The sequence below is a fragment of the Coturnix japonica genome, chromosome 1, assembly GCF_054131305.1.
Source record: "Coturnix japonica strain WE chromosome 1, WE-NBRP24, whole genome shotgun sequence".
Classification (NCBI taxonomy): Eukaryota; Metazoa; Chordata; class Aves; order Galliformes; family Phasianidae; genus Coturnix; species Coturnix japonica.
The window spans coordinates 179,022,564-179,036,546 of record NC_140663.1 but is presented as its reverse complement, the minus strand read 5'-3'; the positions used below and the strand labels follow the sequence as shown (position 1 = coordinate 179,036,546).

Sequence of the window (13,983 nt, the reverse complement as noted above, 5' to 3'; positions counted from 1 at the left end):
TTGCCTGCAGCTCTGACACGGATTTTAGCAGTAAAAAGTTCCAGAGGACAGAAGAAAACTGCTTCCTTAATGCCCTGCCTGTGTCTGTGAGCTGCAGGGAAGCAATCAGAGGAGGAGGGGGGGCATAGCAGTGCAATGTGCCCCTGCCCATCTGCAGCTCAGCACTGCGGGTTGGGCAGGAGGAGCTTTGCTTTGGGTGTAACTGCACCCATGGATCTGCCGTTAGCATCAGTAGCATTTGATGTCTGTTAATATCACAGAATAGATAGAATGGCCTGGGTTGCAAAGGCCCACAGTGCTCACCCAGCTCCAACCCCCTGCTGTGTGCAGGGTCACCAACCAGCAGCCCAGGCTGCCCAGAGCCACATCCAGCCTGGCCTTGAATGCCTGCAGGGATGGGGCATCCACAGCCTCCTTGGGCAACCTGTGAACAGTGCGTCACCACCCTGTGGGGGAAAAGCTTCTTCCTCATATCCAACCTAAACCTGTCTCACTTTAAACCATTCCCCCTTGTCCTATTACTGCCCACACTCACAAACAGCCATTCTCCCTCCTGTGTATTTGCTCCCTTCAAGTACTGGATGACCACAGTGAGGTCTCAATATGCCACATCTCTTTTTATTTCATGCAATATTTATATGGAATTGTGCTAATTCATTTACATTATTCGATGATGATTACCTTCAGTGTTTCTGTAAAACTGCACGCTTTTTTTCCTACACAGCAGCTCCTTGGATTTCCCTTTAGATCTGAAGCTGTCTCCATGAGGAACCATCTCCTACTCAAAAAATGCAGTTGCTTTCTGATACATGGAGCCAATATTTTGGAGTGCAGCAACCCCACAGGTTTGTTTTCAAGTATTGCACTTGCTCATCTCGGCTGCGTTAGGAGCAATTCCAGTTTTGAGTATTTCAGAGCTGACTGCTATTGCAGAAGCTGCTGGAAAAGAGGAATCCAGCCATAATTTGTGAGTCTGGGTCTGACTCTGCTTCCTCTGAACCTGAGCAGGGCAGCGATGCTCTTCCCCTGCCCTAAAGGTCTTTCCAGTTGCATGAGGTGAGGAGCAAACCAAACTGGGAGCTCATCGACCCTAACGCCAAAAGGAAAGAGGAAAAGAGGTCTGGGGATGATGATGAAGAATGGGCAGCTGCTTCAGGTCTAGAGCTGATTGTGCTCTAACCTTGTGTGAGCCCAGGAAACTGGAAATCCCACTTATCCCCTCTGCAGGTGCTGATGTCTGAGAACACCTTCTGCAGCCCTGCTGGCACCTGGCCTTCCTCTCCTGTTGTTGTCTGACCTCTGCTCCAGGCTGGCAATACATCAGTGTCAGGTATTTGTGCTTTGTGGGTTGGTTCTGTCTCCATTCCCTCTGGTCTACATAGAAGTACTTGATGGAGAAAAAAACGCATTTATATCATGTTAAGATCAAGTGAAGAGGGAATTTGGATGCTGCCATTGGCACATAGGAGCAGAAACATATAAATGCCTGATGCAGTGCACTGCAGCCCGGGGGTCTTTGGAACTGGCTGTGCTGTTCACAGCTCAGAGGTGATGGTGGTATTTGGCAGTGGTGGAAGACCCTGGGCATGGCAGATGTGCCTTAGCAGGGTCTGTGTGATAGGACAAGGGGAAATGGTTTCGGACAAAAAAAGAGGACATTTAGATTGGATATAAGAAATAAGTTATTTACAGTAAGGCTAGTGAGGCACTGCACAGGCTGCCCAGGGAGGCGGTGGGTGCCCCATCCCTGGAGGCACCCAAGGTCAGGTTGGATGGGGCTGTGAGCTGTTCATTGTGGGGGGCCGGACAAATGTCCAAGAGAGGTGGTAGAGTTGCTTTCTCTGGAGGTGTTTAAGAAGCATGGAGATATGGCACTGAGGGACATGGTTAGTGGACATGCAGGGATGGGTTGGAGCTGGACTTGTTCATCTTAGTGGTCTTTTCCAATCTTAATGATTCTTTCTGTGACCTTTCAGAGGTCCCTTCCAACACAAACCTTTCTATGAAATGCCATTCTGCAGGGCTTTCTGTCGTTGCTATCAGGTGCACCCCATGCCACCTTCCAACCTTACCAGCTCAATCCCGGCAACATTTGTGCTGGTTGGCATCCCAGGCATGGAGAAGCTGCATGTATGGCTGTCCATCCCCTTCTGCTCCATGTACCTGGCTGCCCTGCTGGGGAACAGCATCCTGCTGCTGGTTGTGAGGGCAGAGCAGAGCCTCCATCAGCCCATGTACCTCCTCCTGTGCATGCTGGCGGCCGCCGACTTGATGCTGTCCACCACCACCGTGCCCAAGATGCTGGCCCTTTTCTGGTTCCATGCTGGGGGGATCTCCTTCGGTGCCTGCCTGACGCAGATGTTCTTCCTGCACTTCAGCTTCTCAATGGAGTCTGTCATCCTGCTGGCCATGGCCTTCGACCGCTTTGTGGCCATCTGCCACCCGCTGCGCTACGCGGCCGTGCTGACACCCACAACCATCATCAAGGTGGGGCTGGGGGCTGTTCTGCGCAGCTTCTGCATCATCTTCCCCTGCGTGTTCCTGCTGCGGCGGCTGCCGTTCTGCGGGCACAGCATCATCCTGCACACCTACTGTGAGCACATGGGCATCGCCCGCCTGGCCTGCGCCGACATCTCCATCAATGTCCTCTATGGCCTCGCGGTGCCCTTCGCTGCCGTCGTGCTGGACGTCGCACTCATTGCTGCCTCCTACGTCCTGATTCTCATGGCAGTGTACCGCCTCCCATCCAGGACAGCCCGCTCCAGGGCCTTCAACACCTGCATCTCCCACGTCTGTGTTATATTCCTTTTCTATATCCCCGCTTTTTTCACTGTGTTAACACACCGCTTTGGGGGGGAAATCCCTCACCACATCCACATCCTGCTGGCCAACCTCTACGTGCTCTTCCCTCCACTGCTGAACCCCATCGTGTACGGCGTGCGGACACGGCAGATAAGAGAGAAGGTGGTGAAGATACTCCTCTGCCCCACGAAGCATCTGCTGCAGGAATGAGATCCACATGTAAGGAATCATAGAATCATAGAATTACCAAGGTTGGAAAAGACCTAAAAGATCACCCAGTCCAACCATTCACCTATTACCAATAGCTCCCACTAAACCACATCCCTCAACACAACATCCAGTTATTCCTTGAACACCCCCAGGGTCGGTGACTCCACCACCTCCCTGGGCAGCCCATTCCAGTGCCTGGCCACCCTGGAGATGTCTCCCCATCTGAAGATGTCAAGAAAAGGGTAGATGTGGTCAGTGGGCATAGTGGGGATGGATTGGGGTTGGGTTTGGAGATCTTGGAACTCTTCCTTGACCTCAATGATTCTTTAATTCTGTGTAGCCAGAAGCCAAATGCCAGGCTCTCTGCTTGGCTGCAGAAAGAGGGTGCCCATGGAGGGGAGGACTGACCCCGGCAGTGCCATCTATGGGACCACTCAATGAAGATTCTGCTGTGGTGTAATGGAGCTCTCAGTGTCTGTGCTGGAGTCAGGGGAAAAGGAGTGTAATAAACCTGTTCTAATCACAGATGCATAATGGGGCTCATTGCAGGAATTGCTTCTTTATTAAAAATCACTGAACTAGAAAAGTCTCCAGAAGGAATAACACAGAAATAAAAGCAAGTGTTGCAGATTAGCACGCCTGGAGTCTCTTTATTCCTTAACTACATAACATCTGTCTGAGCTTTAAGGGAACAGCTGGGTGAAAAACTGTTCCAAAGAGAGCTGGGTTGGCGGTCAGACTTGATGATCTTAGTGGTCTTTTCATGAATCACAGAATCTCAGAATGGCCTGGGTTGCAAAGGCCCGCAGTGCTCATCCATTTCCAGCCCCCTGCTGTGTGCAGGGTCACCAACCAGCAACCCAAGCTGCCCAGAGCCACATCCAGCCTGGAATGCATTGGGAAAGGTAGTTTCAATTCATTTGGAGGAATAATATACACCTTTGAGGGCCTGAGGTCCTCCATTCCAGGAGCTGATAGCAGTGCAGTCACACACTGCTGAGAGCTCTGGCATCTGGGAAGCAGGGACTAACTGAGCATTGAGACAAACAGGTACCGGGTCCTAAGGAGATTCTTGCTGCAGAGTGGCTGTTTTCCTGGACAGCCAAGGGCTTCAAAAGCACTTGGGCACTCTGCAAAAGCAGCTGCAGGGAGCAGAGCAGGATGCTCCCAGAGCAGAGCTGCAGCAGTGGGCAGAGGTTGGGGGAGGTTTGGAGCAGCCCAGTGCAGCCCCAAAGCATTAGCAGCAGCTGTAGGGCTGACCGCATTCACTGTCAGCTCTTTTGTCATTAAATTACTCATTTCCTTTGAGTTCTTGTAGTAATATCCCAAACCACCCAAAATGGTTCGATGCCATTCTAAGCTTCTGCAGCAGCACAGACAGTGCAAACAGCCCCCGAGAGCCCATCTCAGTGCAGCAGCTGCTCTGCCTTAAGCCTGAGCCGCTGTAATGAATGCTGCCCCCGACGGCTGTTGTAGCTCTTCATATCTTTCACTTGCGCAGATCCTGGCAGTCCTGGCTGTACGTGCATCCCAGATCACAACAAATAATTCAGAAAGAAACTGTCTGCATTCTGAAATGGATCACATCTCACTCCTTCCAGGAGTGCCGTAAGGATGAGCCCGGCGCAGGCACAGAGCTCCAAGGAGAGCAGAGCTGGCAGCACATGGAGCCCCCGCAGCACATACTGCTTTTCCTTTGGCCAAAAACCACCCATCCCAGAATAGTGCTGAGATAAAAAACTGATCTCACTTCAGCGTTGGTTTCCAGTATTTAATTTGCATCCGGTCAAAGCACTAATTTGGGTCCAGTTTATCCCCCCCAGATCCGCATCTCTCTCATAGATGCAGATCTATGTTGTGCAAAGCACAACAGTCTCCTTGTGTGCATCTTTCAGATCTGGGCTGATGTTTTGCAGTAGGTTTGGTTTAGGCGTGGGCATCCTGCCCTGAGCATTGCTCCTGGGCAGCACTTCCCCCACAGAACTGAATCAGCAGCACCTCACTGAGCAGGAAAACCCTTTAATAACACTGGTGGACCTGCAGCGCTGCCTCATGGCTGCACCACTGCCCAAACGGCGCTGCAGAATCAAAACTCAGTTTAAATTGATGGCTCAGGGTGCCCAGATCACATCCCTTCCCTGGGCACCACAGGGGAGGTTTAGGTTGGATCTTAGGAGGAAGTTTTACACCCAGAGGGTGGTGACGCACTGGAACAGGTTGCCCAAGGAGGCTGTGGATGCCCCATCCCTGCAGGCATTCAAGGCCAGGCTGGATGTGGCTCTGGGCAGCCTGGGCTGCTGGTTGGTGACCCTGCACACAGCAGGGGGTTGGGCTGGATGAACACTGTGGGCCTTTGCAACCCAGGCCATTCTATCGTTCTATAATTGCATGACCACAGATCACTGCAGCCCACTCCCATCACATCCCATCTGCACAGCCCAGGTGCTGCTCTGGGGTATTATCCTGATGAATTCCCTATGACTTGCCATTGTTTCATTGTAGAAGTGATGGGATTTAGCAACAGAGAGGCAAAATGCTCAGCACGCCAAGTAACGTGAGATGGGCATGCAGGGAACAAAGGCCAAACAAAGGATACAGGGGTGAGAATCCTGTGGTGCCATGCAAGGCTTAAGCTGAAACATGACCATAAGAGCAACAAACAAAGTTTGTAACAGATGTACTGTCTGAACCAACTGCAATCAGGTCTGGAGAGGGAAGTTCTGCTGGTCCACAAACCTGCCTGCAGAGAGGGGAACTTGCCTGCGATGTGCTTGGATTAACCCACTGCAAAAGAAGCCCTCCTGATTGTGCTGAATGCACAACACAGTTTCTATCTGCAGCACTGGTTTGCTTCATAAGTACTTAGCTTGCTGTGGTTGGGCATGTCTGCTTTCCAATGAGGTGCCTGCTGCTTTGTATGCAAGCAAGAGAGAAATCTGATTCATGTCTCTGCTTCTGGGCCCATGTCTTTGCCTGTGTGCTCACAATCTCTGCTGCACAGTATCAGACATAACCTTGGGGCTGTCCAGTTTGCCTTGTGCTAAAGGACATTGGGAAGGTCAGATGGGCTCCTGAAGTGCCACAAGAATTCTGTGCATTGCATTTTTCAGGACACGATGCCGCATCCAGGACATTTAGTTCTTAGGTTTTCCAGCTCTTGACACAAAGAATGATGGGCAAATTCATTACTAAGATGATCACTGTATTATCAATTTAATTGCCAAGAGCTGGCAGGAAAGTGCAGCAGGCTGTCTGCTCATGGCTGCTGTTGGAACCCCCTGCTGTGTGCAGGGTCACCAACCAGCAGCCCAGGCTGCCCAGAGCTACATCCAGCCTGGCCTTGAATGCCTGCAGGGATGGGGCATCCACAGCCTCCTTGGACAAATGACACACCGAGTAACCAAGGAAGAAATGCTGAAGTCGCTGCCTTTGTAGGAGGTGTTCTCCTGTGTGTGCACCGTGCTGACATTTCTTATCATTGCAGGTGAAAGAAAACATTTTGGCACCTCTGAACATTGTCTCCAGACTTACTGCTTTCAGGAGGAGAAATCCAAACAAGCGTCGTGTCAAACTATTTTAATTCCTATTTTGACAAGTGATTAAATTCTGATCTGCGAAATGAAGAGCTCCCTTTGCCTTCAGTTCGACTCTCCCTGGATGTACTGGCAGGGCAGCCATACCCTTCTCCTCTTCTTCTTCTCTTTCTGAACATGTTTTATTTACACCGTGTGAAGTTAAGACATAAAAGCTGCCATCACAGCTCCACGTGAGGGCAACAGAATGAGAAATCCATTCCACTGTGCAGGAGAAAATGGTACATAACAGATATCAATTTCCCGGGTAGGGCTGCTATGAGTTTTTAAGCGTGGCCTCTCAGGTAATGCAATAAAAATAAATACACAATTAGGTTTTGGCTTCAGAAATCATACAGGAAATATTGTTTTATAATGTACTGCTCACATTCATCTTCTCCTGTCGTATTCTCATTGTGTTTACATTGATTTGATGTACCAGGCAGCTGTAGCGTTTCACATCTCTTGGTATCCAGGGCCATAAAGTAGTGCTAAAATGCACATTAAAACCAAATGATCCCTGCGATATAGAGGGAAACATGGATAATGCTGCTGTCTAATGGCTGAGTCTAAAGACCAAGAGAAGGCTGGGGGCCAGTCAGACACCAGGGTGTACTGGGAGCAGGGAATCAGCACGGAGATGGGCTGCATGGGGCACTGGTGGGTCCCCATCACTGGACGTGTTGAAGAACCATGGAGATGTGGCACTGAGGGACATGGTTAGTGGGCTTGGTGAGGATGTGTGGGGTATGGGACTTGGGGATCTTAGAGGGCTTTTTCATTCTTAATGCTCCTGCGACTCCCTGATTCTATAGTTCAATGATGGGACTTGGTAGGTTGTGTCAATGGTTGGACTTGTTGACCTTTATGGTCATTTCCTACTATGGTGGCCATGAGAACAACCCAGCGCTGTGGCTCTCAGGAACAGGGAGGACACTGGAGCACGACCTTTGAAGCCTCGTGTGGGGAAGCCTTGCATCTGTGCCCAAACTACACGTCTGCACTGGGATTCTCTGTCTGCAGAAGTCAGCTGGGTTTGCCTGGCTGCCCTGCAGCTGACCCTGAGAACATCAAGGAGCTGAAGTAGATTTAATGGGATGAGCTTTAACAAGGCCAAGTGCTGGGTCCTGCACTTTGGCCACAATAACCCCATGCAGCACTATAAGATTGGGGTTGAGTGGCTGGAAGGCTGTGTAGAGGAAAGGGACCTGGGGGCATTGGTTGATGTTTGGCTAAGCATGAGCCAGCAGTGTGCCCAGGTGGCCAAGAAGGCCAACAACATCCTGGCCTGTATAAGAAATAGTGTGGCCAGCAGGAACAGGGAAGTGATTAGAGCATGTCCTGAGCGGGCTGCTCAGGGAGGTGGTGGGGTCACCATCCGTGGAGGTGTTCCAGAAACATGTCACTGCAGAGAAATGGGACCCCTGGGCTGCACCCTCCTGAACCCAGGGGAGCCTACAGCCTCCTGGCCCTGATGGGGACGGCTGTGCTGTGTGATGCCATTCTGCTCTGTGAGGCCCCAGCAGTTCTACTTTAATAAAAATGAAATGCCAAGATGCTGACTCATCACTCTTATTAAACGTTTCCAAACAACTGCCTGAGCTAATCCTGATCTATTATGCCTGGGAAAACAGAAGGGATGTGAGCACACAGCAGTTACATGCCTGAACTTACCAGCCCCTGCATCAGACAAAGCATGGAAAACACAGAATTCATTTCCTGGAACCCCAAATTCTGCTATTGTTGCTGAGTTTTAACGTTCCCTGTGGTCATATAACAACCTAAATGCTCAAAAGGGATGAGGAACATTTCCCATCCCTTATCTCAGTGTGAACATTCTCCTTATGTTCTGGTTTCCTAAAAATCACTCAGGTATGTCTTCAGCACTGGATCACAGAGCAATGCTTCTGTCTGAGAACCACAACATGAATTCAGCTCAAATCACAAAATCATTTGGCACTGGAAAAAGGACAAGACAGGTAAAATCCTGAGAAACAGACCTCAGTGGGATTAATCCATCTCCAGCCACACTGCTGGGCTGGGAGCTCAGGTCTCTGGGTTTGCTTCCAAAGATCCCCCGCAAAAAGATGGTCAGGGTGAAGGAAGCTCAGAAGCACTGAGATGTCCTGCTTACTTTGCTGGAGGTTTGAGCTGTCACCGTCAGATCAAGGATGTCTCAGTCTGACTGAGAAAGGTTAAGCCGTGACCATGCCAGGGGATGGCAGCTTTGCTTGTGCAAGAAAAGCAGATAGATGTCTTTAATTAACTCCAACAGCAGCTTAGCTGAAATGCAAGGACTAGAGGAGGCCTCTGGTATGCTTTGTGAGGTTTCCCCTTTGTGGGTGATTCTTACCAATTAGCAGGGCTGTGACTTTCATATTTTTGACAGAGACCATAGAATCATAGAGTGGCTGAGTTGGAAAGGACCGCAGTGATCATGTAGTTTCAACCCCCTGCTATGTGCAGGGCTGCCAACCAGTCGACAAGAGACTTTCAGGGATGCAGAAAGGACGTCAGGAGGGAAGCATTTCATTCTGCTGGCTGCTGGGCAATAGCCCACATTTAGCTACCTCTGTTCAAGTGCAAGAAAGTGGGCAAATACGTATTGAGACAGCGCCTGCTGCATTCCTCTTTAGGCAATGTCATGATAGGAATTAAAAATAGCCCTATACTACTGAATCATTTCTTCCAGAGTTAAGATTTGCTCATTTCTGACTCTGCATCAAGTGTGAGTCATCATGACTAAGGCATATGTGCATGTCTGTATGCCTACAGGGCGCCTGAAATAACACAATCCATACTGGAGTCATATCAGCCTCAGTATCTCCCTGCCCAGGGCACGCTGGACCCTGCAGGGTCTGACAGTGCTCCAGCCCAGAGCTCATTGCCTGGACGTGTGAAGTGTGGAATGAGATGTGAGCTGGGCAGGTGGGCTATGCAAAGTGCTCAGGCATCAGCTGCCCCTGGTGGGGTTTAGTAGTCACTGAGTCATGTCTGAGCTCTTAACACTTTGTAGGGTTGAACAGCTGTGAGAAATCTCACCTGGAAAGGCAAAGCTACAACCCACAGTGGTGCAGAATCCCAGAATGTTTGGGGTGAAAATATCAATGAATCAATCAGTGAATCAATCAATCAAACAAACAAACAAAAACCCCAGTGCAAATTCCCACAGCTGGGACAGAACAGAACATCCCTTACATTGGTGCTGCCTGAGCCCAACTGTCAGCAGAGCAGCTGTTCAGAAATGGTCTGGTAGGCAGCAGGAGGACACGAGTCCTGCATTGCGGGTGGCATTTCTGAATGCAACCACTGTGCCAAGGGCTGGAGGAGCTGCGTTCATGCCAACGGGAGAATAGAAGGCAAAAGAAGCTGCTCATTAAGCATTCTAATACCTGACATTACAGAAAACACTGAGTCGTACTCACCAGAGAACCATAGAATGATAGAATGGGCTGGGTTGGCTGTGCAGGGTTGCAGACCAGGCAGCCCAGAGAAGAACACACATGAAGCTGTGGACGAAAGTTACAGTAGGGGAAAATTAGGTTGGATGATAAAGGAAAAATTCTTCCTCGTGGGAGTTGGGATCGGAGCCATTGGACATCTAGAAAAACCTGTGGGATTTGGTCTGAGAAACTTAATCCAAGCAGACATTAAGATTCTGAGTGACTTGGCTGGAGCGTACCGAGTTGTTTGCACAGACACATTTGATGTACTGGGGGAGAATAAATAAAGCAAGACTGTTCTCAACAGAAGATGTGTGGAGTCAACTCCTCATCCAGAGCCTCAGCAATACGTCCCATCGAGTCGCTACAGACAAACAGGGAGTTGGTGTGCTTCAGAGACCCACAGTGACACCATCCCAACTCCCAGATGGATTAATGCAATGACGCAGCTTTCCTGCCATTCTGCTGTTCCGTGGTGTTACTGAGGAGCTGAATACTGCAAAGGCTGAACTCCCCAAGGCAGACTTGGGCTTCCACAAAAGAAGAGTGGGCAAAAACTCATTCGAGACTGTTGCTTTCACCCCCAGGTGACAGATAGTACAGGGATGTTGAAGACTTGTGCTTTCTTTTGTTTCTGATGGCTTCTGAATGGGTGCTCAGGTTTAATCACATGTTGAATGATTTCTCAGTCTGGAGTTTGGCTCTTCATTACAGTTCTGGTTGCAAACACTTGAGCAAATTGTGTTACCGAATGTGTTTTCAAGAGAAAAAACACCTTCCATGGTGAAGTTTGCCTAGAGCACGAGCTTCTTCAGTCAGCAGTGGGAATAACGTATCTCTTGATGCAGACAGAATTATCTGATAAATCACAGGATAAAAGAGTGTGGACTCTGGTTTAAAGTTAAGTAGCCAGCAAATTCAATATGAATATCAGTTGCTTCTATCTTCACCCAGAAGGACACTATCAAGCACAAACTGTATGGCATAATGGGTGCATCCCAGCAGTCTGTGGTTTGTGAAGGCACTTTGTGTGCTGTGGTAGAGAGGCTCCTCCTTGACATGAGGACCTCGAGGACCCCCCTGCAGATCTGTTTGGTTTTGATGCTGCGGATGGTGGTGTTCAGCAAGGGGCTGAGCAGCAGGTTGGTGTTGGCCATGAGGACATGAATGAGGGGAGAATCATGTTTGCCAGAGCAATGAACCACAGACAATGGGGATGTACAGGATGAGGATTGCCAGGATGTGGGACCAGCAGTTGTTCAAAAGCTTGAGATGCTCTTTGGATGCAGTGCTCAGAACTGTCTTATAAATCAAAATATATGACAGGATGGTAAGCAGTGAAACTAGCACCACTATGAGGATGACCACAGCTCATGTGTACATATTACTGAACGTGATGTCTGCACACAACAGCTTGACCAGGTCCTGATGCAGGCAGTAGGTGTGGGAAAGAAGGTGGGAGCGGCAGAATGGAAACCTCAGCAAGAAGAGCGATGACAGCACACTCAGCAGAGGGCAGCTGGCCCAGTCCTTCCTATGGTGAGGATGGAGGAGAATCTCAGTGGGTAGCAGATGGCCACATAGTGATCAAAAGCCATGGCCAGGAGCACTGAAGACTCTAAGAATGAGAAGGAATGAATAAAGTAACTAACCCTGAGCAGTAGCTCACTCAGAAAATACTCATCACAGATGGCAATGTATATAGAGAGAAACCTAAATCAGAGACGTCCAGCATGGGCTGGTGGAGGCTGGGTTGGTTCTGACAACAAAGAGAATGGTGCAGATCCCCATTATGGGAATGTAAATGCATGTGAGAGGAATGGAGAGCCAGAGGTGAGCAGCCTCCAGACCTGGGATGCCCATCAGGGTGAATGTGTGACAACAGGAGCTGGAGCTGCTGGGCAGCCATGTGATGGACCAGGAGATTCTGCCCTGGAGCAAGAAATGAGTGTGCTGCCACAGACCAGAGAACACACAACTGTGCAGTGATATATGCAGGTGATGTAGATCTCATAAATTACTCAGGCTCATAGCCATGGTTAATAAATATGCTGCTGACAATTCTTCCCTTTTCTGTCTGTCAGATAAAATACCCACAAACAGAAGACAAATGTATGACGTATGTGTTGTCTGAAAAACATGATGATCTTGATAAGAGAATTGGATATGAAATTGTTCTGTGAGCGTGATGAGGGATGCCAGAACAAATAATCACAGCGATCCTTTCCAATCTAATATTTTCTAACTATTCTGTAACTGGAACACAAAGCCCACGTGCTTTACCAGGATTGCTGCTGTCTGATGGGTGATGCTGGGAGCTGAAGCCTGGGTTGGGCAGAACTGTGGCTCCTGGATATCCATGATATTAAGGCTCATCCATGTTCTGTGTCCAGCTCAGACATTAAAGCTCATCCATGTTCTGTGCCCAACTCAGATTGGTGCATTTATCTGTCCCAATCACATTCCAGACATCAGTGCCAGCTTTGTGCATGGAGCAGGGGCACACAAATGCTGTATGTGCCCCCTCTTTGCTGACATGTGCGCTAGGGCCCCCCAGCTTTGCTCTCACTTCCTTCCTGTTGCACTGAGGGATCCTTGCTGAAGCTCAGGGTATGGCAGTGGGTTTTTGCAGAGTGACTCAAATACCCCAAAAGGTGCAACCTTTCCTCAGATGGGTCTGTGTGGCTGTGGGATGAGCAGAGGAGCGTTCGATGCTGAATTGCTCAGAGCTCCCAGCACCTGGAGGAAGGTGAGATTGCCTAAGTGGCTTTCTCTTTGTAAAACAGCTCTCATAAAAACCATTCTAAATGATACCCTGCAGTGCCTTTCTTATAGGGGGGACTATGAATGCCTTTCTTATATGGGGAACCATGAGCGCCTTTCTTATAGGGGGGACCATGGACAGCACCTGCTGGCACAAAGCAGCTCCCACTGAGCTGGGAGCTCCTTCACTCCCGTGTCCTCAGTGAGGTGACAGCAAATGTCTCCCACCCTTCCTCCCCCATGACCTCTCCCAGCCCCACATCCCATTTCCTTGTCACACACTCGATGATGCTCCATGGGGGTGGATCCTGCAGCCTGGTGGTGTTTGGTGCAGGAATCAGCGCACAGCAGGCACACAGGGCTCGTGGCTCTGAGTGCCACCATTGACCCGAGGCTCTGGAACATCCTGAACCACGAACAGTGATTTGTGTTGAGTATTCCTTAATGGATTTTTTTTTTTCCTTTAGTTTGTCCTATTGCTCAGTTGAACCCCTGCAGAGCTTTGGTCCTTGCAGCTCACTCTGACAAAATGTTCCAAAGCTTAATCCTATTGAGTGAAAAACAACTCCTGTAATTGGTTTTAAATTTGCCACCTGCTATTTTAATGTGTCTTAGCTCTTGTACTGAAAGAGACAGCAAGCAATTACACCTAAATGTCTTCCTCAAGATATTGCTGACCCCCTCAATGGCAGCCATCTCCCTTCCAGACTGCAGAGTCCTCCCTCGCTCACACTCTTCCTTCTTGCATGGTTCTTTTTGCCCTGCCTTCGGTTTACTGATTTACTGTTGACTTATTTTATTTTAACCTTCCTTCTGCCTATTTTTGTTGCCTCTTCTCAAAATCCCTCTTGTGCCTGTAAAGGTATGTGGAAGGTGAGAGGTTCTGAAGGCTGTCAGGTCAAGACAGCAAATTGAGCACACAAAATGCAGAGAGGAAAAAACTCATGAAGTGATGTGGAAAAGAGCAAAGACGAACTAATTGCCAAGCACAGCTTTGGAGAGGGTTGGTACAGTCTTTGTAGTTGACAGGAGGAAAGTGGAGCAAGGGGAAACCAGTCAGACAGGGGAGGTTTAGGTTGGATCTGAGGAGGAAGTTTTTCATGCAGAGGGTGGTGACGCACTGGCACAGGTTGCCCAAGGAGGCTGTGGATGCCCCATCCCTGCAGGCATTCAAGGCCAGGCTGGATGTGGCT

The 13,983-nt window shown here is 49.4% G+C and overlaps 2 protein-coding genes and 1 long non-coding RNA gene across 3 annotated transcripts; 2 read left to right on the top strand and 1 right to left on the bottom strand.

Moving 5' to 3' along the window:
• The first annotated feature begins 724 nt into the window (after positions 1-724).
• On the top strand, positions 725-3,645 carry LOC107308614 (uncharacterized). Its single transcript, XR_001552858.3, has 3 exons — positions 725-845; positions 1,228-1,330; positions 3,353-3,645. It is a non-coding gene; the product is annotated as an uncharacterized LOC107308614 (long non-coding RNA).
• On the top strand, positions 1,903-3,137 carry LOC116652407 (olfactory receptor 52B2-like). Its single transcript, XM_032442297.2, has one exon. It carries the CDS (start codon positions 2,008-2,010, stop codon positions 3,010-3,012), a length of 1,005 nt encoding a protein of 334 aa, XP_032298188.2. The 5' UTR covers positions 1,903-2,007; the 3' UTR covers positions 3,013-3,137.
• A 7,110-nt stretch (positions 3,646-10,755) lies between the features above and the next one.
• Positions 10,756-12,040, bottom strand: LOC107308615 (olfactory receptor 51Q1-like). The gene is given in 5 exon segments (XM_085536720.1): positions 10,756-11,233; positions 11,235-11,551; positions 11,554-11,702; positions 11,705-11,788; positions 11,791-12,040. Coding segments are annotated over 5 exon segments (990 nt in total). The 5' UTR covers positions 11,891-12,040; the 3' UTR covers positions 10,756-10,893.
• Positions 12,041-13,983: the final 1,943 nt, after the last annotated feature.

Bases quoted from the DNA above. Each gene is read 5' to 3' on its own strand.
- LOC116652407 (XM_032442297.2), top strand. From the start codon at position 2,008: ATGCCATTCTGCAGGGCTTTCTGTCGTTGCTATCAGGTGCACCCCATG.